The following is a 21,385-nucleotide window of genomic DNA, read 5'->3' on the forward strand; positions in this document are numbered from 1 at the left end:
TTTTTTTTTTTTTTTTTTTTTTAATATATATTTTTTTAGTTTTGGACACAATGCCTTTATTTTTATTTATTTTTATGTGGTGCTGAGGATGGAACCCTGTGCTCTATTGCTGAGCCACAACCCCAGCCCAGCCACAGTCTTTTTAAGGTGTGATTTATCTTCTCTGTTTTCTTGGTAGATTGAGGTCTCCAAGATGTGTGCAACTTCCACTGGCCGCCTAAAGCTTTGTTCCTTTGTTGGGTCACTTCTGCAATGAGAGATTGTCTCTTGTCACTTTGTTTAAGGAGAGGAGCCTGTATCTTGGGATCAATTCCTTCAAGAGGAATCTAGGTATTTCTAAAGACTTTTCTGTTCATGAAGGATCAACCTTTACCCCCCTAGAGAAGGTATCTACCAGTCAGTACAGCAGACGTCTGAAGCTTCCCATGGCACAGGGCGCTTGGGTAGACTCTACCTATAAGTCATCAAAAGTCTGTGTTTTTTTATATCTCGTGCCCATTTCCACAGGCTGCCCTTTAGTATTTGGACGGTTTCTGGTGCACAGCGGAGTTCCCACTCACTTGCTCAAGAGTCTTGGTGCAGTGGCCCTCCCAGCTGGGGCTTGCTGAAGGTCAGCAAGGCTTCCCTCCCTTGGCAAGTACTCATGCAGATGCTTCACCAGGGCCAGGCCTCTCCTGCAGGCAGGAGGAGGAGCCCTTGGCAACTTTGTCTCCACTTGGCACTTCTATCCTAGGAGTCAAAACCCCGCTTTTTGGCCCATTTCTCATCCTTCTCAGTACAAAAAGGTTTGTGTTGGTACTGTTCAGGATGAGGTGTCAGGACTCATGTGCAGTTGGTGTCTGCATTGTCTTACAGGCTGTCCTGCTTTCTCCTCACCCTCCCAGCAGGCAGTACTCAGCCTTTTGCCATGGATTCAGCTGTTGTGACACATGGGCTCCTCTTCACAGTGTGCCCCCATCTGCTTTTTAGGCAAAGTTGTTTTCTGCATTCATTTCTTTATTCTGCCAGTGTCCCCCTCCTGAATTTAGGTTGATAGGATATTGTCATAGCAAGAATTCCTCTGCCCCAGTGATGGGTTTCCCTTGGCCAGATGGAGTCTTTTCTTATCTTGAAAAGGGAGACCATTCCTGTCCTCAGGTCATCATCTAGCAGTGCTGGAGTCCACTGCTACATCCTTGTTGGCCACAACCTCTGCAGACCACCCTTTCCCACCAATGGAAGAAGGGGCTGGAAGGCAGGGCAGATGTCAGATTCTCCTTGCCCATTTTTCTACAGCCCAGGCAGGTTTCCTGGGCTTCAGCCAGGGTTAAGGTCCCTGGGCCACAGGAGGATGACCTGCGGTTGCCTTGGGCTAAAAATAGGGACTGCCAGCACTGAGCGGAAAGGACTTAGATCTTCCTGGTGTCCTGCTGTCCTTGCACACCAGAGGCAGTGTCAAATGAGTCTCTGACTGTTCAGACTCCTTGTTATGCAGCTGCATGGATGCCTGCACATACGGAATCTTTTCCACTTACATCACCTCTGATGGACCCACTCCAACTGCAAGATTTTCTAATATTCAGAAATAATTCTTATCCTTTCTCATCCCTAAGAGACAGAACGGCTTTCTAAGGCCAGATTGTTCCAGTAAAACATCATCTTTTTCATAGTCTTGCACCTATAGATTGCCTTTTCAGCCAAGATCTTTCCCAAGAGACTACTACTGGGAACAACCCAGCCTTGCCCACGTCTTAAAATGGCCTGTAATAGAATATAAGACAATGAGGGGGGGTCCCCACAACCATGGCCAACAGATGGGAGCCTTTGAAGGGGACCAGCTAGGGGGAAAGTTCCCTGTTTCCTACTCACGCTTACTCATGACTCCTACACCAGCAGTGCCACAGTGGTGTCCACAAAGGGGGATCAGGTGTGAGGATTAGGGTTGGGGTTGCATACCAGTGAGGCTTTCCAGATAACCAAAATGTCAAGACTTTGTTGTGCTTCCTTTTTCTCAAAGTAGACCAATTGATGGAAGAACCCATCCATTTTAGGGAGAGAAGGTGGTGTCCCCATAGGAGAAGGAGCACATCAGTGCTGAGATGGTCCCTCAGTCCCTCCCTTTACTTACAGGAAAAGCTCCTCTGGTTCTGCCCAAGGCAAACTCTCCCCATCGCCTAATTCTCCAGTGGTCTGTTCTCAACAAGCTCAGCAGCCACCTTGCATCCTCAGCACCAAGGGGGTTGCCCAGGGCACCAGACCTGCCCAGGAAAGGTGCTGCAGCTGGAGTAGGGGCCACTCTTGGACCCCATGTTGGGTGCCAATTTGTTATGAAAGGCTTGGTGCTGCCTGTCCCTAAAACCAGTCTAGTAATGAGGACATGATTTTGAGAAAAAGGGAAAAGAAGTTTTGTAGGAGAAACACAGGGGCTCCTGTTGCAGAGGCTGTGGTTCTGTCCACTGGGGGGTAGGACTTTTATAAGAGGTGCTTCAAAGGGTACATTCGAGGTGTTCCCTGTTGGGTCATAATTCTCTTGTAGACGTGGGCGATGGCTGTTTCTTAGTTCTTTTGGTGTCCTCCTTGAAGCCCCGTGGTATGTACTGAATGAGAAGTGACATGGCCTAGGATGGGCAGAACGAGGTTATAGAGGGGAGAGGATAAAGAGGGAAAAAGGTAAGGTTTTTAAAAAGCTGCAGTGAAAGAGTGGGAGGGTTATGTCAAAGTAGGAAGTGGACCCCTGCTACAAGAGGAAGGAGTGGGCTTTGCTTCTCTAGACACCGACCCCTCATCGGTGTCCTTGGGTAAAGTGTTCCTTGGGAACTTGACAGGGTGTTGTGTCCTCAGCCTCTGCCTGTCTTCTGGGTTGGGTGGCAGCCCTTCCTGGAGCTTCCACAAGGTACCTCCAGCTGCTCTGCCTTCTGCAGGCTGCAGTGGATTTCAGTCCTGGGCCAGCTCACCTCCCACAGCCCAGGTTTCCCAGGGTGTGTGATGAGCTTCCTGACAGGAAGGTGTCAGGGAATGTGGACTCAGTTGGGATTCTGGTGTGAATCATTAGAGACATGTGGAGTCCTGTCCCTCATTTCTCCCAGGAGTAGTGAATTTAGCTGTTCACACGGCTGTGCAGGAAGCAGGGTCTCCATTCGGTACTTGACTCCTCCTCCTTATATTCCAATTCCTGAAACAGGCTGAAATTGAGGGTGACTCCTGCATCTTCCAGGTTGCTCTGCCTCTGAACTTCCCTTGGGCCTGACAGGGCTGCTCCTCCTCCATGTGCTGAGTGTCACTGACTTGGGCTCTCTCTAGCACAGGTAAGTAAATCTGCATGTGTGTGTTGCATATTCTTTCTCACTTTGCTGCCTTTTCTCTTATGTAAGTTTTTCTGTCACTTAATTATCTGAAGATGAAAAATAGAAACAAACATTTCTATCTTCCTTCAAAACTGGCTTTGGGGGCTGGGATTGTGGCTCAGTAGTAGAGCGCTTGCCTAGCATGTATGAGGCACTGGGTTCAATCCTCAGCCCCACATACAAATCCTAAATAAACAAAAGAAAGGTATTGTGAACATCCACAACTAAAAGTAAAATTTAAAAATGACTTTGAATAGAATGTATTGCCAATTTGACTTGAAGTATTTGTGGAGCTTGAGTAGTGGTAGAGTTTCCTTTCATTTAAGTGTGGGTGAACATTTCCTGTGAGTGGAAAGACAAGAATGACCTGGAATTTGACTTCAAAAGTACTTATGAAAATAAAAAGGAAGAATGGAGGGAAGTATAATATTAATTTTTTTTTTAACTTTTTTTTTTTTTAGTTATACATAGACACAATAACCTAATTTATTTATTTATTTTTTTATGTGCTGCTGAGGATTGAACAGAGCCTCACTCGTGCTAGGCAAGTGCTATACCAACTGAGCTACAACCCTGGTCCTTAATGTTCTCTTTTCTGTCAGAGTTAAAACTGTAGGACTGTGGCTGTAGCTTAGTGGTAGAGTACTTCTCTAGCATGCATACGTTCAATCCCCAGTGCCACCAAAAAAAAGTGGGGGGGCGGGGGAGAGAGAAAAGTTAAACCTGTAGTCTGAGTTTCTTTTGGTGGAGCCAATTTCAGTTATAAAACCACAAAACCTTATGGTTAAAGTGTAGCCATTGTGAGCTCCCCAACATGTACAGCATGTGTCCATATGTGGCCAAAAATGCAGACCCTGGATCTGGTCACAACCCCAGCTATAATCCCTTTTTAATCCCCCTTTGTCCTCAGTCTTCAATTCATAATGCTTTAATATCCTAAGTGATCAGTCATAACTATGGCCCTTCCCTTTTCCCTCTCCATTTTAAAATCAGCCAATGTGTGGATTGTGACCTGAGCTCCTCCTCTCTGAGCAAGGAACAGTTTTGTATTAGGGATAAAAACAGGTGGACTGCCCACCCAGGTGTGCCTGCTTGCCAGACTTGGTTCAGTTCAGTAGCCTGCCCTGCTGCAGAAATAAAGTTTGCCTTGCCCAGCTACTTCTAGGGCACTTCTGATCCTTTTGACACCCTTGTATTTCTAACAAAAGGAAGGAAGACAGAAATTATGAAGGAAACATTAATATATATTGTTTAAGTACTTATGCTGGTCATGGTGGTACATACCTGTAACCCCAGCAGCTCGAGAGGCTGAGGCAGAAGGATTGCGAGTTTCAAGACAACCTCAGTAAGTTAGCGAGGCCCTAAGCAACTCAGTGAGACCTTGTCTCAAAATAAAAAATAAAAAAAATAGCTGGGGATGTGGCTTACTGGTTTAGCACTCCTGGGTTCAATCCCTGGTACCTCCCCCCAAATAAGAAGAAAAAAAGTACTCATGCCTCTCTTATCTTCCCACAAACACTGTATCCGTGTGTTTGAGAGGAGGTTTCTTTTGGAACTATACAGGATGCCGTGTCCCCAGCCACTGTCCTGTCTCCTGGCATTGAAAGTCCTCACTGGGGCTCCCACATCATGCCCACCGCTGCTCTGTACGCTGGACCCTATATTTTCCTTTCTTTCTTTCTTTTGGTACTAGGGATTGAACTCAGGGACACTCAACCACTGAGCCACATCCCCAGCCCTATTTTGTATGTTATTTAGAGTCAGGGTCTCACTGAGTTGCTTAGTGCCTCACTTTTGCTGAGGCTGGCTTTGAACTAGTGATCCTCTCGTCTCAGCCTCTCGAGCTGCTGGGATTACAGGTGTGCTCCTACATTTTCTTCTGGGAGTTGTATAGCTTCTGGTCTGATTCCTAGGCCTTTGATCTATTTGCAGTTGACTTTCCTGCAGGAGGAGAGATAAGGGTCTAGTTCTATTCTTCTATTTATGTGTAACCAATTTCCCCAGCACCATTGGTTAAAGAGGCTGTCTTTTCTCCAATGCATGTTTGAGCTCCTTGTCAAGCATCAGATAAGTGGGCTTATCTCTGTCTTCTGTTCTGTACCATTGGTTCATGTGTCTGTTTTTATGCCAGTACCATGCAGTTTTACTAACTTATTTAGTATTTTGATTGGGATTGCACTGAATCTGTATAGAGCTTTTGGTAGTATGGCCATTTTAATGATATTAATTGTTGTACCTATCCATGAACACAGGAGGTCTTTTCATCTTCTTGTGTCTTCTTCAAAAGTGTCCCATACTGTGTTTCTTTAGTGTTCCGTAATTTTCATTGTTGAGGGCTTTTCCTTCCTTGGTTACATTATTCATAGTTTTTTGTTTGTTTGTTTGTGAGGGCCTATTGTGAAAGGGATTGTTTTCCTGACGTCTTTCTCTGAGATTCATTGTTGGTGTGTAGAAAAGCCAGTGCTTTTGTATGTTCATTTTGTAAGCCCCTACTCTGCTGAAATTATCTATTAGCTCTAGCAATCTTCTGGTGGAACTTCGTGGATCTTCTCAGTGAGGATCATATCACTTACAAACAGTGATAATGTGACTTCTTCCTTTCCTATTTTTGTCCCTTTTATTTTTTCTTTTGCAAAATTGTTCTGGCTAGAATTTCTAGTATCATTGTATAAGAGTGTGAGAGTGAATGTTCTTGTTCCTGATGTTAGAGGAAATGCTGTCTGTTTTTCCTCCATTCACTGTGCTGTTGGATTGGGGTTTGTTGTACATGGTCTTCATGATGTTGAGGTGAATTCCTTTCATCCCCAGTTTTTCAGTGTTCTAGTCATGAATGGGTGCTAGATTTTGTCAAGCTTCCTCTTCTTCCTATTTCAAAGAACCAATTCTTTGTTTCATTGATCCTTTCAATTTTTTTTCCTCTGTCATTGTTTTCAACTCTTATGATTTCCTTCTACTGGTTTTGGAATTGGTTTGTTCTTGTTTTTTGAGGGCCTTGGGTTGCATCATTAGGTTATTTATTTGGGAATTATTTGGCTTTCTTATATAGCCACTCATAGCTGTGAACTATGTAACAGCTTCCTGTTGTTTGTTTTGGTGTTGATTTCTAATGTCATTCCATTAGGATAAGATGTAGGGAATAGTATAGGCTTGTTTTTTTTGTTGTTTTGTTTTTGTTTTTTTGGTACTGGGGATTGCACCCAGGGGCCCTCAACCACTGAGCCACACCCCCAGTCTTTTTTCACTTTTATTTTGATCCTGGGTCTCACTAAGTTGCTGAGGCTGACTTTGATTTGAAGTTTTGATCCTCCTGCCTCAGTTTCCCCAGTCACTGGGATTGCAGGCATGCCCACCATGTCTGGAATTACTTTTTTTTTTTTTTTTTCCTTTTTCCTCTTTTAACATTTCTTGTATTCCTGGGTTGAGTTTATGTATCTGTTAGGATGGATTTCTATTTCCCTCTTTTTAAAAAAAATATATATTTTTTTGTTTTGGTTGCAGTTGGACACAATATTTTTATTTTAGTTATTTATTTTTATGTGGTGCTGAGGATCGAACCCAGGGCCTCACACGTGCTAGGTAAGCGCTCTACCACTGAGCCACAATTACAGCCCTCTATTCCCCTCTTATCTGTGATCTTTGTAGGACTGTCTTCTCTTGCAAAAGTGTCTACTCTTTCAATATTTCTGTGAGGATTTTGTGGTTTGGCTTCCCTACTAGTTCTTTGGTGATGATTAGTGTTTGTTGATTTAGTGTGCACTATATCAGATCTTAAGGATTCCTCTTTTCCTGTAGGTCTCAAAAGAGTGGGACTCTCCTTTGTATCTGGCAGATGTGCTGTGAGCTGCGGGGTTTGGGGGGCCCATGCCCTGTGATGGCTCCTCATTCACAGCTCTGTGTATTCTAAAGGCAGGGAGTGATCTCGACTCAGACCCTTTGTACCTTTGGTCTTCATAGTCCTTGTGTGAATTCTGTTTCTGCTGCAGAAGTGGCTGCCCCTGGGTGGGACCTAACCCATCCCATCCATGCCTACTTGAAGGCCTGGTTGTTAGTTTGGGGACTTTGTCTGGTCTATCCATTGTATTGCTAAAGTGTGAACAAGGTCAAGTTGGATGTGGAGCCAGGTGCTCTCTTGGCTGTCATTGGGAAGCTCAGCAGCAGAGTCTCGACTCTGTGAGGTTCAGCTGTCCCTGTAGACTCCTGTCACTGCACATAAAAGGGGAAAACAATAACAACGATAGAAGCAAACAATATACAGTATTTCAGTCAATACCCGTCACCTTCTATGACATCTACAACACTAATTACCACACAGAGTAGAACAGTGGGTCAGCAGTTGCCAAAAGCAAAAATCATAAAGGGCTGTGCCCTAGGTGCAGATCAAACAGCAGGTGTCAACCTCTCTAACTCAGTACTAATGACTGCACCCTCAGTGGAGGGGCCAGGACTCACCTAAACTAGGCAGTTCTAAATGTGGTAGATACAGAGTGCTGTAAGAGCAAAGATGATGTGGTAGGAAGTTCAGATGTTCAAATTATGAACAGAGAAAGGTTCAGAAAACCTATAGGTCAGCAGGAATGTTGGGCTCCCAGAAGTAAATCTTTAGGTGTTTCCTCCTGGCCACTGGGGATTGAGTCCTCCTGGGGACATATTTAAGCAGTCAGAGTGTGGCTCCCAACTTGGGATTGTGTTTACCCCTCTCTCTGCAAGTGGGATTTCATTCTGAGCTGTGGGTGAAGCAGACGCCTTACCAGAGCTGCTTTAAGTGTTTCCTTTTTTTAAAAAATTTCTTTTTATTGTCATATAACTAGTTTTGCATGCACTTAATAATTGTATTTATTTGTTGTCTTTTAATTTCTTTTGCTGAAAATGGCTTGACAGAATCAAATTGTGAGGAAGCCTGGGCCATGCTGCCCCGGCCTTTTCCCAAGTGACGGATGCCTGTCTCTCTCCTTTCCAGTCTGGCCAGACCTGGCACCTACCTTCTCTGAGGTCAGGGTCGGCTGCCTTAGACACCAAGGCTGTAATTCTTCACATATGCTTATGACTGTGTGCTCAGAGGAGCAGGAAGACAATAGAGCCTGCTGTGGAGAGCTATCTCAGCCCTGCCTAAGTGGAAATGTCCCCTTGCAGGGAGGAAACACTGCCTGAAAAGGACTGTGGGCAAGACCATGTCCTTCTGGCCTCATTTATCCAGGTGTCTGATACATCTCCTTGTCATTAATAGCCTTCAGAATGTGCATATGTGGCCTGGGATGTTGCAGGGGTCTTGTGGAGCCCTGGGCAGGCAGTAGGCAGCTGGTGGGAGGGGGTGGCCTTCCATAGTCTCACAGGCCTTTCTCATCCTATGCAGCTCAGAATCCATCTCCAGGACTGTGTCTTCTCTGCTGTGTGAGGCCCAAGTGGCTCTGGGTGAGATCTGTCTCCCTGTGACCTGGAGCTGCTATGAGATCCATAGGAAAGAAGTCAGGACTCCCCAAAAGGCAGGAAATGGTGAGTGTGGGTTGAGGACTGCTCAGGGAGGTGGGCTGTTTAGAACTGGTGGGAACCATCTGTGTGGCTGGACTCTGGCCTCCAACTGTTAGCTCAAGAGTCAGCCAAGCCAGACCTGAGTCAGATGCTGCTACAACTCAGCCCTTGATGCCTTCAGGCCATGGTGTGGGCTGGTGCAGGTGGGTTCCCAATGTGCTGCCTGATCTGCAGCCACTTTGTCAGAACCTTCTCTGTGCAGCTTGATCCACAGTCCTAGGTCCTCAGTGTGCAGGGAAGGCAGACCATATTTCCAGACACTACCTCCCTGTGCACTTCTCAGCATTATCAACTCTTAGTTCTCTCACTACATTCAAGTGGGCACAGTATCTGCATTATCATTTTTTCACTGAGTAATGGATGATAATTTTTAAAAGATTTGTTTTCTGTTTGTGAACATCTGCCATTATGGGATAGCAGAGAACAGTCACTTGGAATTCCACTGTTAAAGCACTGTAGGCCGGGCACAATGGTATATGCCTGTGATCCCAGCTTCTCAGGATGCTGAGGCAGGAGAATCTTGAGGTCAAGCCAGCCTCAGCAATGACAAGGCACTAAGCAACTTAGTGAGACTCTGTCTCTAAATAAAATACAAAATAGGGCTGTGAGTGTGGTTCAGTGCTTGAGTGTCCCTGATTTGAATCCCCAGTATCAAAAAAAAAAAAAAAAGTAAAAAACAAAAAACCCTCTGTCTCCGCCTTCCTTTGTCTTCCCCAGGCACTGATGCCTTACTGTCTTTGGGTAAGAATTTGCTTTGGGTTCTATATCCTCAACCACTGTCCTGTAGTTTCCTAGGGTGCCCCAAGGTGCTCACACCTGCCCTGTGCCTTGCATAGTGCAGGCAATTTCATGCCCTGGGTCAGCTTCTCTCAGAGAACAGCCTAAGGTGTGGGTTGCAGCCATCAGGGGAGCAGCTGGAGACCCTGGGGCTGAGGAATCTTCTGGAACAGGCCTCATCTAGAGAGCTACTTCCTTAGGACATTGTTTCTCCCAAGCCCTGTTCCTATTCCTTGGCAACAGGTGGACAGTGAGCCTATGGATGCTGGTGCTGAGGGGCCAGGTCAGCAGTGATTCCTGCCCTTGCATTCTCTAACAGTTGTGTAGGAGGAAAACTCCCAGAGCATAAGGACCACCCACTCCAGTGCAGTGCTGTGCAAATCTGAAAGCCTCATAGACTGGAGTCATGGTCCAGGTCTCCTGGGAGGGTGATCATAGAGTGTTTCAGTGAGCAGGACCAGGTGGGAGATGTCCAGCTGGCAGGGACCTTACCTGCCCCTTGAGCCTGACACATCTGTGTTCCCTCAGTACCAGCCCTTTCTGTTTCTTTACTTTGTTCACTTAATTTGAAGCTCAGGTTTTCCTTAAATGTGAAATGTATTTATTCAGAACCAAATAAGGTAAAATATACTTTATAAAAATCTTTTCTGTTGGATCATTTTATTCATTGGACATAGTTTAAGACTTTAGGAAAAATTCCATGAGCATGGAATGGCTTCTCTTTTATTTGGATGTTGAGGTTTTTCCAACAAGTGTTGCAGTTTAGAAAATAAGTTTTATGTATCATTTATTATTATTATTGTTATTTATTCTTCTGTATTTATTCTTGGAGTGCCATTGTAAATGAACTTTTAATTGCTTTCAATATTTCATGTGTGAAGTGGATTTTTGATATTTAATTGATTTTTATTGGTTTTGTCTCAGATTTTTTACTGCTGACCTTGGAAATACATCTTCCTGTTCATTGCTTCCAGGCTTTGAAAATCAAGAATACTGCTGCTATAAAGTTTGCTGTGCAGGATTTTTTGTGGCCCTACATTGTGAACTCATTTGGGTTACTCCAAATTTGGGAAATGGCTTGGAGTGCAGGAGTCACCTCTATGACCCAGGAGATGGGGTTGATCATTTCAGCCTGTGAAAGTCATGTCCCTGTGAGGAGGTTTGTGTGAGGTCTCTGTATTGGTGTGTGTCAGAGCCCTGTGACTTCTCAGGTACTGATCTCCCTCCACGTAGCAGGCTTTCTGGTAGGTGCTGCCTTGGGAAATTAAAAAAAAAAAAAAAAAAATCAAATGTCCCTATCCATTTGCAGTAGAGACTCTAGGGAGTAGGAAGCCAGAAACACCAGTCAAATGGGCACTGTGTCAGGTGGTCACTGTTGATGGGGAGAGAGGTGGTGAAGGGTGCAGAGGCTGCTATCTCCTCCCATCTTGGTGCCTGTGGCTGCTGTCTCCGGGTGAGTGGGTCTGAGCCTGAGCCTGTTCCCACCTGTATCTGCTTGGCGAAGTCCTTGATTTTGCTCAGTGTCTGGGGCTGTGTGAGTTGGCCCTGAGGTCTTGAATACCTTGGTGTTCTTCCTGGCTTCCCTGGGAGTACCCTCTCTGCTGTGTTGTCAGAAGTAGGGAGAGCAGGCTTCCTTGACTTGTTTTTGTTGTCATAGAGACAGCCTTTCATCCTTCCGTGTAGCTTCAGGGTGTGTAGATCCCTGTGGCTTTTTAGGATGTTTCATTCTTTTCCAGGTACATGCGTGCGCGTGTTGATGTCGTGAAGATGGGTTGAGCTTGTCAGCTGTTTTTTCTTCATTCTTTCCAGGTATTAACACTTCTCCAGATTCATGATTCACGGGTATTTTCTACAGTTCCTTGGGGTGCTATTTCACTCTGTTGATGGTGTCCACAAAAGACAAAATTTTCACTTTGTAATGTTTATTAATTTGAAAGTTGTATATGTTTTATGAGGTACCATGTTCTTTGAGGAAATGCTTTCAGCCTTTCTTCGCTCAGTTTGATGTTGGCCTTGGGTTTGTCCATATAGTCTTTGAAGTGTTGATGTAAGTTCCTTCTATCCTTAGTTTCTCCAGTGTTTTAAACATCAGTGGGGGCTGGACTTTGTCAAATGCTTTTTTTGCACCTATGAGGTAATGGTGTGATTCTTGACCTGAACTCTGTTTATGTGGTGAATTCTATTTATTGATTTCTGTATGTTGAGCCAAATTTGCATCTCTGGGATGAAACCCACTTGATCGCGTGTTTTTGTATGCTGTTTGCTAATACTTTGATTTTGTTATCAAGGTGATACTGACTTCATAGCATGATACTGACTTCATTGCAGTGTTTTCTCCATTTTTATTTCATGGAATAATTTCAGGAGGATTCTTATTAGTTCTTTAAACTTCTGTTGAAACTCAGCTGAGAATCCATGGAGTCTTGGGTTTTTCTTAGTTGAAAGACTTTTTAATAGCTGTTTCAAATTCATTACTTGATATTTATCGTTTATTGATATTTATTCATATTAGGTACATCAGACATCTCTAGGAATATTTTAATATTTTCAAGATATTCCAGCTGATTTGAGTATAAATTTTCAAAATAGTTTCTGATGACTCTGTGTTTTCAGTAGTGTCTATGGAGATATTAGTTTTTTCATCTCTAATTTTGTTCATTTGAATCTTATCTCTCTACTGTTTAGTTTTTGGATTTTTTTTTTTTTTTTGGGTGGGGGGCGGAGGTTGGTGCTGCAGGTGGAACCCAGGGCCTTGTGCATACAAGGCAAGCATTGTACCAACTGGAATATATCCTTAGCCCTCTCGGTTGTATAGTTTAACTGCAGGTTTATCAATATTGTTTACCCTTTTAAGAAAACCAACTATGTTTTATTGCTCTTTTTTGGGTGGGGAGGGGCACTCAACCACAGAGAAACACATCCCCAGCCCTATTTGTTTTTTATTTAGAGATAGGGTCTCACTGAGTTCCCTACTGCCTCACCATTGCTGAGGCTGGCTTTGAACTCGGAGTCCCCCTGCCTCAGCCTCAGCTTCCCGTGCCGCTGGAATTACAGACATGCACCACTGTGCCCAGTGATCCTTTGTGTTTTTTTTTCTTTTTTTCTTGGGGGGTGCAGGGCGGGGCACTAGGGATTAAACTCAGCACTCAACCACTGAGCCACATCCCAGCCCTATTTTGTATTTTATTTAGAGACAGGGTCTCCCTGAGTTGCTTAGTGCCTCGCCATTGCTGAGGCTGGCTTTGAACTCACGATCCTCCTGTCTCAGCCTCCCGAGCTGCTGGGATTGCAGGTGTGTGTCACTGTGCCTAGCATCCTTTGTATTTTTCAAATTCACTGTCTCCAGAACTGTTCAGGTTTCCTGTTTCTTCATACCTCATCTCCATGCAGTGTGTTTCTGGATGTCTGTCCACCTCCTCAGTGTTATTCAGTCTGTTGTACCTTGGGGACTTGTTAACTGAGGTGTGACCTACAGTTCCCTCAGCGGTGCTGTTGTGATGGAGGTATTCTGCTGTTGGTCGACTGTCTTGTGGGGGGCATTCTCTTGACTGTGCCGAGGCTGGTATTCCGGACACTCAGGCCTCCCAGGACCATTCTTCATGAGCTCAGGAAGGATGGAGTTCTGTGAACACACTGGAAAAATGCCACCTTTCTTCTCCCCATGCAGTTAGAGAGTGTGTGTGTATGTGTGTGTGTGTGTGTTTTAGAGCGGGGGGAGGGAGAGAAAGGGACAGACAGACAGATCTTCCCTGTGACATACTGGCAGTGCTTCAAGAGGTAAAATGTTATTAATTTGTATGCAAAGTCAAAAAAACCCCTGAGCCACAGGTCGTGGTCAATTTCTGTAAGAGGCAATACTGCTCAGGGGCAGCTGTCCTACTCTCCCCACTGCTCGCATCCTGACTGAGGGGAGCTGGGCCTGCAGAGGATGCCAGTGCTCATCTGCTTGGCCTTCTCCTGGGCTTTCCTCTTCACTTTGAGGTAGTCCTTTCTCCATAGGCGACTTTCACCTTCTATTCCATTTCTTAAAGAGTTTTGGTTTTGTCTTTAACATCAGAATCTCTATTCCATCATCCTCTAAGTAATAGAGAGGAACACAGTGCATGTTTGCAATTAGATACCAGTTTGTCTTGGCCCATATTTTATATTGCTGGTGATTTTTTTCCCCTCTAAATACCTGTTATGTCTTTAATCAGCATTCCCTATAAAGGCCAGTCCACTGGAAACTTTCTTCTCCCTTGGTTCTTTCTTTATCTGTCTGCTAATATTGTGCTGTTTGGAGTATCATATTTGGAAAGTCCTTTATGTATAGTCATGTGTCATTTAAATACAGGGATACATTCTGGAGGAGCACGTTTAGCTTGTCTCCCCATTGCACAAACATCATTCTGTATTCACATGATCCTGGATGGCACAGCTTCTTGCACACCTAGGCTCTGTGGTATTAGTGGTTCCTGGACCACAGACCTCCCCAGCATGTTGCTTTACCAAATCCTGCAGTTGACAGTGCATTAGGTTTATTATACCAGCATCACTGCTCACACACAAGGAGTCCCTTTACTACAGACAACCGTGTATGTGTGGCCTATGTGACCACAAATGTCCTTGAACAAAAATCTGCTATGTGCCACATGACTGTGTGTTAGACAAGCCAGCAGTCTGCTATTCAGACAACGGTAACAATTGTTGCATATTTCTTATTCCTATTAGGCTTGGAAAAGTACTTTCTTGACCACTATAAAGTCTATTTTGGAGTTTTGGAAAATTTTGTAAGGCTATCATATGGAAGAGGTGACCTTTGGTGACATTGAATTATTCCTAAGAGACTCGCATCTTTCTGCTTACCCCATTCTTCTTTGACATTATCAGAAGAAATTAAGAAGCTGTTTATTGATCATTGTTCTTGTTTTTTAGTTGGTTAAATTTGGTCTGAAGTAAAACATTTGCAGCCTTCTAATTGTTCTCAATTCCCATTGAATACATTGTGACCCTGTGGATGAAATGTCTACCAGCAACATGCCGAGTCCCCAGCCTGCTTGAGCAGAGCATTGGGTTTTTTTATTATTATTATTATTATTATTATTATTACAGAGGGGTGATGATTCTTTAAGTTCTAAGGTAAAAGTGGAAGAAAATAATAGGCTTTCTGAAGGAAGGCAGTGGTTCAGTAAAAACCATGTTGTTTCCCAACACACTCAGCCCTTGTGACTCAATGTTACTGCTCAGTTCAGTGGGATCCTCCCAAATCCTTAGCTCCCCCTACCAGCAAAGTTCCAACTTTGTCAGCAGGTATTTCTGAGGGTAGGTACTGTAAGGAGGACTCATTAGCTCTCCTGTACATGAGGAGGTAAGGGCTTTATTATCCCATATATTAGACATGTACCCTACACAGATGTTAGGAGTGACCAGGGAGCATGACTTACTTCCTGTACTCTATATCTGTAACAAGAAGGGTGTTTTTGCTCTGCTGATGCATTTCAGGATAGTTCAGGTCTTACATTGGAATGACTGTGTTTGGGGAAGTGAGTGCAGACCGAGAGTACAGGTTTTGATGACAAAATCATGGAATAAATATTTGGAGATCACAGAATCATGAGAACATCTCACAAGTAGAGAATAGAACTCACATGCTGTCAATCTCTCCTGGTATACCCTATACTTTTGTGGGACATTTTAGACCTCAGTGGCCTTTGAGGATGTGGCTGTGAACTTCACCCAGGAGGAGTGGGCTTTGCTGGATCCTTCCCAGAAGAATCTCCACAGAGATGTGATGCAGGAAGTCCTTAGAAACCTGGCTTCTATAGGTAAGGATGACTTTTCATTACATAATCAAACACTAAGTGAGTGGGGGCGATTTTTTTTTTTTTTTTTTTTTTGGTACTGGGGTTTGAACTCATGGGTACTTAACCACTGGGCAACATCCCCAGCCCGTTTTTGTATTTTATTTAGAAACAGTGTTTTGCTGAGTTGCTGAGGCTGGCTTTGAACTCTTGATCATCCTGCCTCAGCCTCCCAAGTCACTGGAGTTATAGGTATGCACTATGGTGCCTGGCTCCCCCTTTTTATATTTTATTTAGAAACAGGGAATCACTAAGTTGCTCAGGTTGGCTTTGAACTTGTGATCCTCTTACCTTAGCATCCCAAGCTGCTAGGATTATAGGCATATGTCACCAGGCCCAGCAAATGGGAGTTCTTATTACTTATGAATTTGGAACATGGAAAGGGAGGGAGTACTTTTGGGAATAAATTTGGGTTAATGTCAGTTCACTCTGCAGCATAAATTCCCCTTTTTTTCTCCTTTTTCACAACTTTTAAAAATTGGTGCATCATAGTTGTGTACATTAAAAAAATCCTATAATTTATTGTGAAGTTAATATGATTTATAATGATTATTCTGGGTCTACATTTTAGGAGTCAGATGGGAGAGCCAGAACATTGATGATCACAACACAAATTCCTGGAGAGATCTAAGGTAATTTGTACTCACAAGAAGAAGCAGAGTACCTTGAGGAAATAGTAGCATGTCTTATTATTTTACAAACAAGCAAAGAAAACAAGGATTATATGAATTATGTTTTTTTTTTTTAAGTTGTTGATGGACCTTTATTTATTTGTATGTGGTGCTGAGAATCCAACCCAGTGCCTCACACATGCTAGGCAAGTGCTCTTCTGCTGAGCTACAACCCCAGCCCCTATATTTATTCTTTTTTAACCAAAAATATGAACTTTAATATAATAAACATTTAGTGTTTTCAAAATAATTGAAACAAGCTGCTTTTACGATACCAGTGTTTTAGTAGTAGCCCTGGAGAAACAGTGTTGCAAAGAAATTGCTACTTTGACTTTCAAACAGTTTAGACATGACAGGAAACCAGTACTTTGCCTGACATTAGTAATACTGTAGGTGCAAGATTGACTAATGAATATAAAAGTATTAATGAGCCAACCATAAAATGCCTGGTAATTTTTTACAGAAGTCATATGGTAGGTTCTGGAAAAATGTACAAATGTACTCAGTGTGGAAAAACCTTTAGTGAGATTCCAAGTCTTAGTCTTAACCATGCATTTCCTACTAGAGGAGTCCATGTGGAAGCAATATGTGTGGACAAGTCTTCATTTATAATTTTTTCCTTAATAGGCACATCATACCTCATTCTGCAAGCAATCCATATGAGAAAGAAGAGTGTGAAGGGAAGCAATATGAATGTAAACAAAACAGAACATTTTTAATTTCTCTCACAAGTGTTCAAACACAACTGACATCACACACTATAAATGAACCTTATGAATGTTTGACATGTGGAAAAGAGTTCAATTGTTCCAAGTGTGTTAAAAAATATGGACGATCTCATAATGCAGAGATGTCCTATGGATGTAAGGAATGTGGGAAAGCCTTCACTAGTTCAAAATACCTTCAGATACACATACGAACTCATACTGGAGAGATGCCTTACAGATGTAAACAATGTGGAAAAGCCTTCACTCGTTCCTCTTCCCTTCAAATACATAAACAAACTCATGCTGGAGAGAGGCCCTATCAGTGTGAACAATGTGGGAGAACCTTCACTACTTCTTCTTATCTTCGCCAACATGAACAATCTCATACTGGAGAGAAGCCTTATAGAAGTAAACAATGTGGGACAGGCTTTGCTACATATAGTCAGCTTCATTCACATGAATGGACTCATACTGGAGAGAAGCCCCATGAATGTAAACAATGTGGAAAAGTCTTCAGTAAGTCAAATTACCTTCAAAAACACATGCGAATTCATACTCGGGAGAAACATTACACGTGTGAACAATGTGGGAAAGCCTTCACTTGTTCCAGTTACCTTCGAAAACATGAAATTACTCATACTGGAAAGAAACCTTATGGATGTAAACAATGTGGGAAATCCTTCACTAGTTCTTCTTACCTTCAAATACATAAACGATCGCATACTGGGGAGAAACATTTTGGATGTAAACAATGTGGGAAAGCCTTCACTTGTTACAATACCCTTCAAAAACATGAAAGAACTCATAGTGGAGAAAAGCCCTATAAATGTGAACACTGTGGGAAAGCTTTCACGACTTCTAGTTATCTTCATGTACATGAACGAATACATACTGGAGAGAAGCCTTATAGATGTGAACAATGTGGAGAAGGCTTTGCTTCATCCAGTCAGCTTCACTCACATCAACCAATCCATACAGGAAAGAACCCATACGAATGTAAACAATGTGGTAAAACCTGCACCACATCCTATTACCTTCAAGTGCATAAAAGAACTCATACTGGGGAGAGGCCCTATGAATGTAAACAATGTGGGAAAACCTTCATTAGGTCCTCTGTTCTTCACACACATGAACAAACTCATAGTGGAAAGAAGCCCTATCAATGTGAACAATGTGGGAAAGCCTTCAAGTGTTTTGCTTATCTTCAGAGACATAAAAGAATTCATACTGGAGAGAAGCCCTATGAATGTAAACAATGTGGGAAAGCCTTTGGTAGTTCACATCACCTTCATGTACATGAAAGATGTCATACTGGGGAGAAGCCTTACAAATGTAGGCAGTGTGGGAAAGCCTTCACTAGTTCCAGTAATCTTCACATACATAAACGAACTCATACTGGAGAGAAGCCCTATCAATGTGAACAATGTGGGAAAGCCTTCACTACTTGTGCTTACCTTCACATACATGAACGGTTACATACTGGAGAGAAGCCTTATAGATGTAAGCAATGTGGGACAGCCTTTGCTACAGCCAGATTACTTCGCTCACATGAACAGTGCCATATGGGAAAGAATCCCTGTGAATGTGCAGAATGTGGAAAATCCTTCAGTAGTTCCTATTATGTTCAAATACATAAACGAATTCATACTGGAGAGAAGCCCTATGAATGTAAACAATGTGGGAAAGCCTTCACTCATTCATTTTCCTTTCGAATACATAAACGAACTCATACTGGAGAGAAACCCTATGAATGTAAACAATGTGGGAAAGCCTTCTTTAGGTCCACTCACCTTCACTCACATGAACAAACTCATACTGGCAAGAGGCCTTATGTATGTGAACAATGTGGGAAATCCTTCATTTTTTCTACTTCCCTTCAGAGACATAAACAAATTCATACTGGAGAGAGGCCCTATGAATGTAAGCAATGTGGGAAAGCCTTCCCTGTGTCTGATGAACTAAACAGACATGAAAGAATTCATACTGGAGAGAGGCCCTATGAATGTAAGCAATGTGGGAAAGCCTTCACTACTTCTTCTGGTCTTTACAGACATGAAAGGTCTCATCATGGAGAGAAGTCCTATGAATGTAAGCAATGTGGGAAAGCCTTCACATGTTACAGTTACATTCTAAAACATAAAAAAACATGCTGCAGAGAAGCCCTTTTAATGTAAGCAATGTGGGAATGCCTTCACTATGTCTGCTAGTCTTCACAGAGATGGACAACTCATACTGAAGAGAAGTCCTGTGAATGTGGGAATGCCTTCACTTGTTACAGTTACATTTTAAAACATCAAGCAACTTATATTGGACAGAATCCCTATTTTGTTTTTTGGTGGGAGGGTCCCTGGGATTGAACTCAGGGGCACTCAACCACTGAGCCATATCCCCAGTCCAATTTTGTATTTTATTTAGAGAGCAGATCTCACTGAGTTGCTAGTTGTCTTGCTTTTGCTGAGTATGGCTTTGAACTCACGATCTTCCTGTCTTGGCCTCCTGAGCCACTGGGATTACTGGTGTGTGCCACTGTGTCCAACAAGAATCCCTATTAATTTAAAAAAAATGTGAAAAGCACCTCATTTTTGTGGTTTTAAACCTGAAAGTAGTTGTATTGGAGGAAAGTCTATTGAATGTCAAAAACTTGAGAAATCATCTAATATTCTTAGTCACCTTCAATGACATGAGAGGACTCCTTGAAAAGTTGTTGAGTGTGGTGTGTTTCTCTCTCTGTTTTCTGTTGCCTTCAAAACATTTCAGTCACTCATCTGGGGAAACAAACCCCCAAAATGTGTATTGTTTCATTTCCCTTCCTATGCATGAGAATACTCGCAATGGAGAAATCACCTGAGAATGTGAGAAATGTGCTAAAGCTTAAGTTTTCCCCAGTTCCTTTGAAAGAAAGATTCACACAGATAAAAACCTGTGAACATAATAAATCTTATAAAGATATTTGGTGTTCCAGTTCTCTTCATATGTTACTCAGCTTTCCATTGTTGTGTCAAAACATGAAAAACTCAATTTATGGATGGAAAGATTTCCTTTGGCTCACATGATCACAGTTTTCTGTGACTATTGCTTTGGTCTGAGGTGACTTAAAAACACGATAGTGGAAGAGCAGAACTGTTTGTGTCATGGCAGAGGGAAGAGGATATAGAGGGGGATGAATGAGTCAACAACCAGACACCTGACGGCTAGTTTTGTTTAGGCTCACTGTTTTCTTAACAATAAATTAGGTGTCTATAAATATGATAAATGCTTATAAATTGTGTGATTTGTAGTGTTAAAGTTATAATAACAGAAATAATATAAATCAGTTTTTCTGGAGTTAAAATACTGAACTTTTAACTATCATGAGGTTGAAGTTTATTATTAACTTTTTGAATTTTGTAAAGTCAAATTTATTCATATTTATTGTCACATGTGTTCTTTTCCACATTAGAAATTTATATGAGGAAGCATATGATTCTAGACTTCATGCAGTATATATTTTTAGATTATTATCATAAGGCAAACCCTTTAAATTTTGCAAATTTCCTGGGTTTTTAGTAAATATTGGAGTGCCAAGCTTTCTAATTGGTATAGTTTTCTATACAAATTGTAGAATAAAGATGTGCTTTTGATGATGAAACTATTTTTAACAGCATGAAAATATGACTTGTCAAAAAAGAACAACCAATTCAGAATTTTTTATAGTGGGGATATAAAAAGAAGGTAAAGCAGCAGGGAAGCAGTAAGTAGGAGAGAGGTGTGGGGGGGCGGGCTATAAGGTGAGCGTGTGTATAAGGAGATGATGAAAGTCTTTGTGACTTAGTGGAAAAGTGGTAAGTACAGAACACCGGTGCCAAGGAGTAGGGTTATCATGAAAACTGCCTGAGGGCAGGAGGCAGCTTTGGATTAGGGACCAGGCAGAGGTTACAAGAGTCTGGAGAAACAGGCTAGAAAAACCCTGGTGTGTTCCAAGCAGATGGTTATAGGTGGCCCTGGGGAGGGCTCAGAATATGAGCAGACCAGATCCAAGACCTTAGAGTTTGGAGGAGGGAAGGAGAGCAGATTGTGATGGGAGTGAGGGCTCCACTGGTTTTTGAGCCAAAGACCCCCTGGTTTCACCATGGCAGAGAATCGGTCTGCATTGTGCCCATGGCCTGAGACACTAAGACATCAAAGGAGAGGTCAGAGCAGGAAAGCTTTCTGACCACACCCTGGGCACCATTCTTTGTGTTTACTGTGAGATGCAGGAACAAAGGAAAGCAGAACAGAGTCCTCTGGAAAATTCATGGCCTGACCAGGAGCAAGGAAAAGGAAAGGTTGCGGTGGAGAAACCACTTGCCCAAGAGATCAGTGCAGCTAAGAGCCCTGTGCCACGTGGCAAGACAAGGAGGAACTGGCCTTCAGGGAGCCTCGGAAGTCTGATGCCACCTCACCCCTCCCGTCACAGCCCAGGGGCACCTTCCACAGGCTCCTTGCTCGGGGTCACCTCTGCACAGGGGGCCCTGATCTCAGTGCACTGCTCGGTGGTCCCACACAGCTGCAGGTCTCCTAAG

The 21,385-nt window shown here is 43.0% G+C and overlaps 1 protein-coding gene across 2 annotated transcripts; it reads left to right on the forward strand.

The window, feature by feature from the left end:
- The first annotated feature begins 3,148 nt into the window (after window positions 1-3,148).
- Window positions 3,149-19,793, forward strand: LOC107160333 (zinc finger protein 709-like). Of its 2 annotated transcripts, XM_048797502.1 has the most exons (6): window positions 3,149-3,284; window positions 8,674-8,813; window positions 15,304-15,430; window positions 16,038-16,098; window positions 16,765-17,161; window positions 17,498-19,793. In XM_048797502.1, the coding sequence occupies exons 2-6, from the start codon at window positions 8,766-8,768 to the stop codon at window positions 19,016-19,018; spliced, it is 2,154 nt and encodes a 717-aa protein (XP_048653459.1). In that variant the 5' UTR covers window positions 3,149-3,284; window positions 8,674-8,765; the 3' UTR covers window positions 19,019-19,793. The 2 variants fall into 2 exon arrangements, with proteins under 2 accessions (XP_048653459.1, XP_015362500.2); XM_015507014.2 differs by having other exon boundaries at window positions 16,765-19,793.
- Window positions 19,794-21,385: the final 1,592 nt, after the last annotated feature.

This window comes from Marmota marmota, unplaced genomic scaffold, assembly GCF_001458135.2.
Source record: "Marmota marmota marmota unplaced genomic scaffold, marMar, whole genome shotgun sequence".
Lineage (NCBI taxonomy): Eukaryota > Metazoa > Chordata > Mammalia > Rodentia > Sciuridae > Marmota > Marmota marmota.

Bases quoted from the DNA above. Each gene is read 5' to 3' on its own strand.
- LOC107160333 (XM_015507014.2), top strand. From the start codon at position 8,766: ATGAGATCCATAGGAAAGAAGTCAGGACTCCCCAAAAGGCAGGAAATG. The intron at 8,814-15,303 runs GTGAGTGTGGGT...GGGACATTTTAG, and splicing joins TCCCCAAAAGGCAGGAAATG to ACCTCAGTGGCCTTTGAGGA. The intron at 16,099-16,764 runs GTAATTTGTACT...TTTCCTTAATAG, and splicing joins AATTCCTGGAGAGATCTAAG to GCACATCATACCTCATTCTG.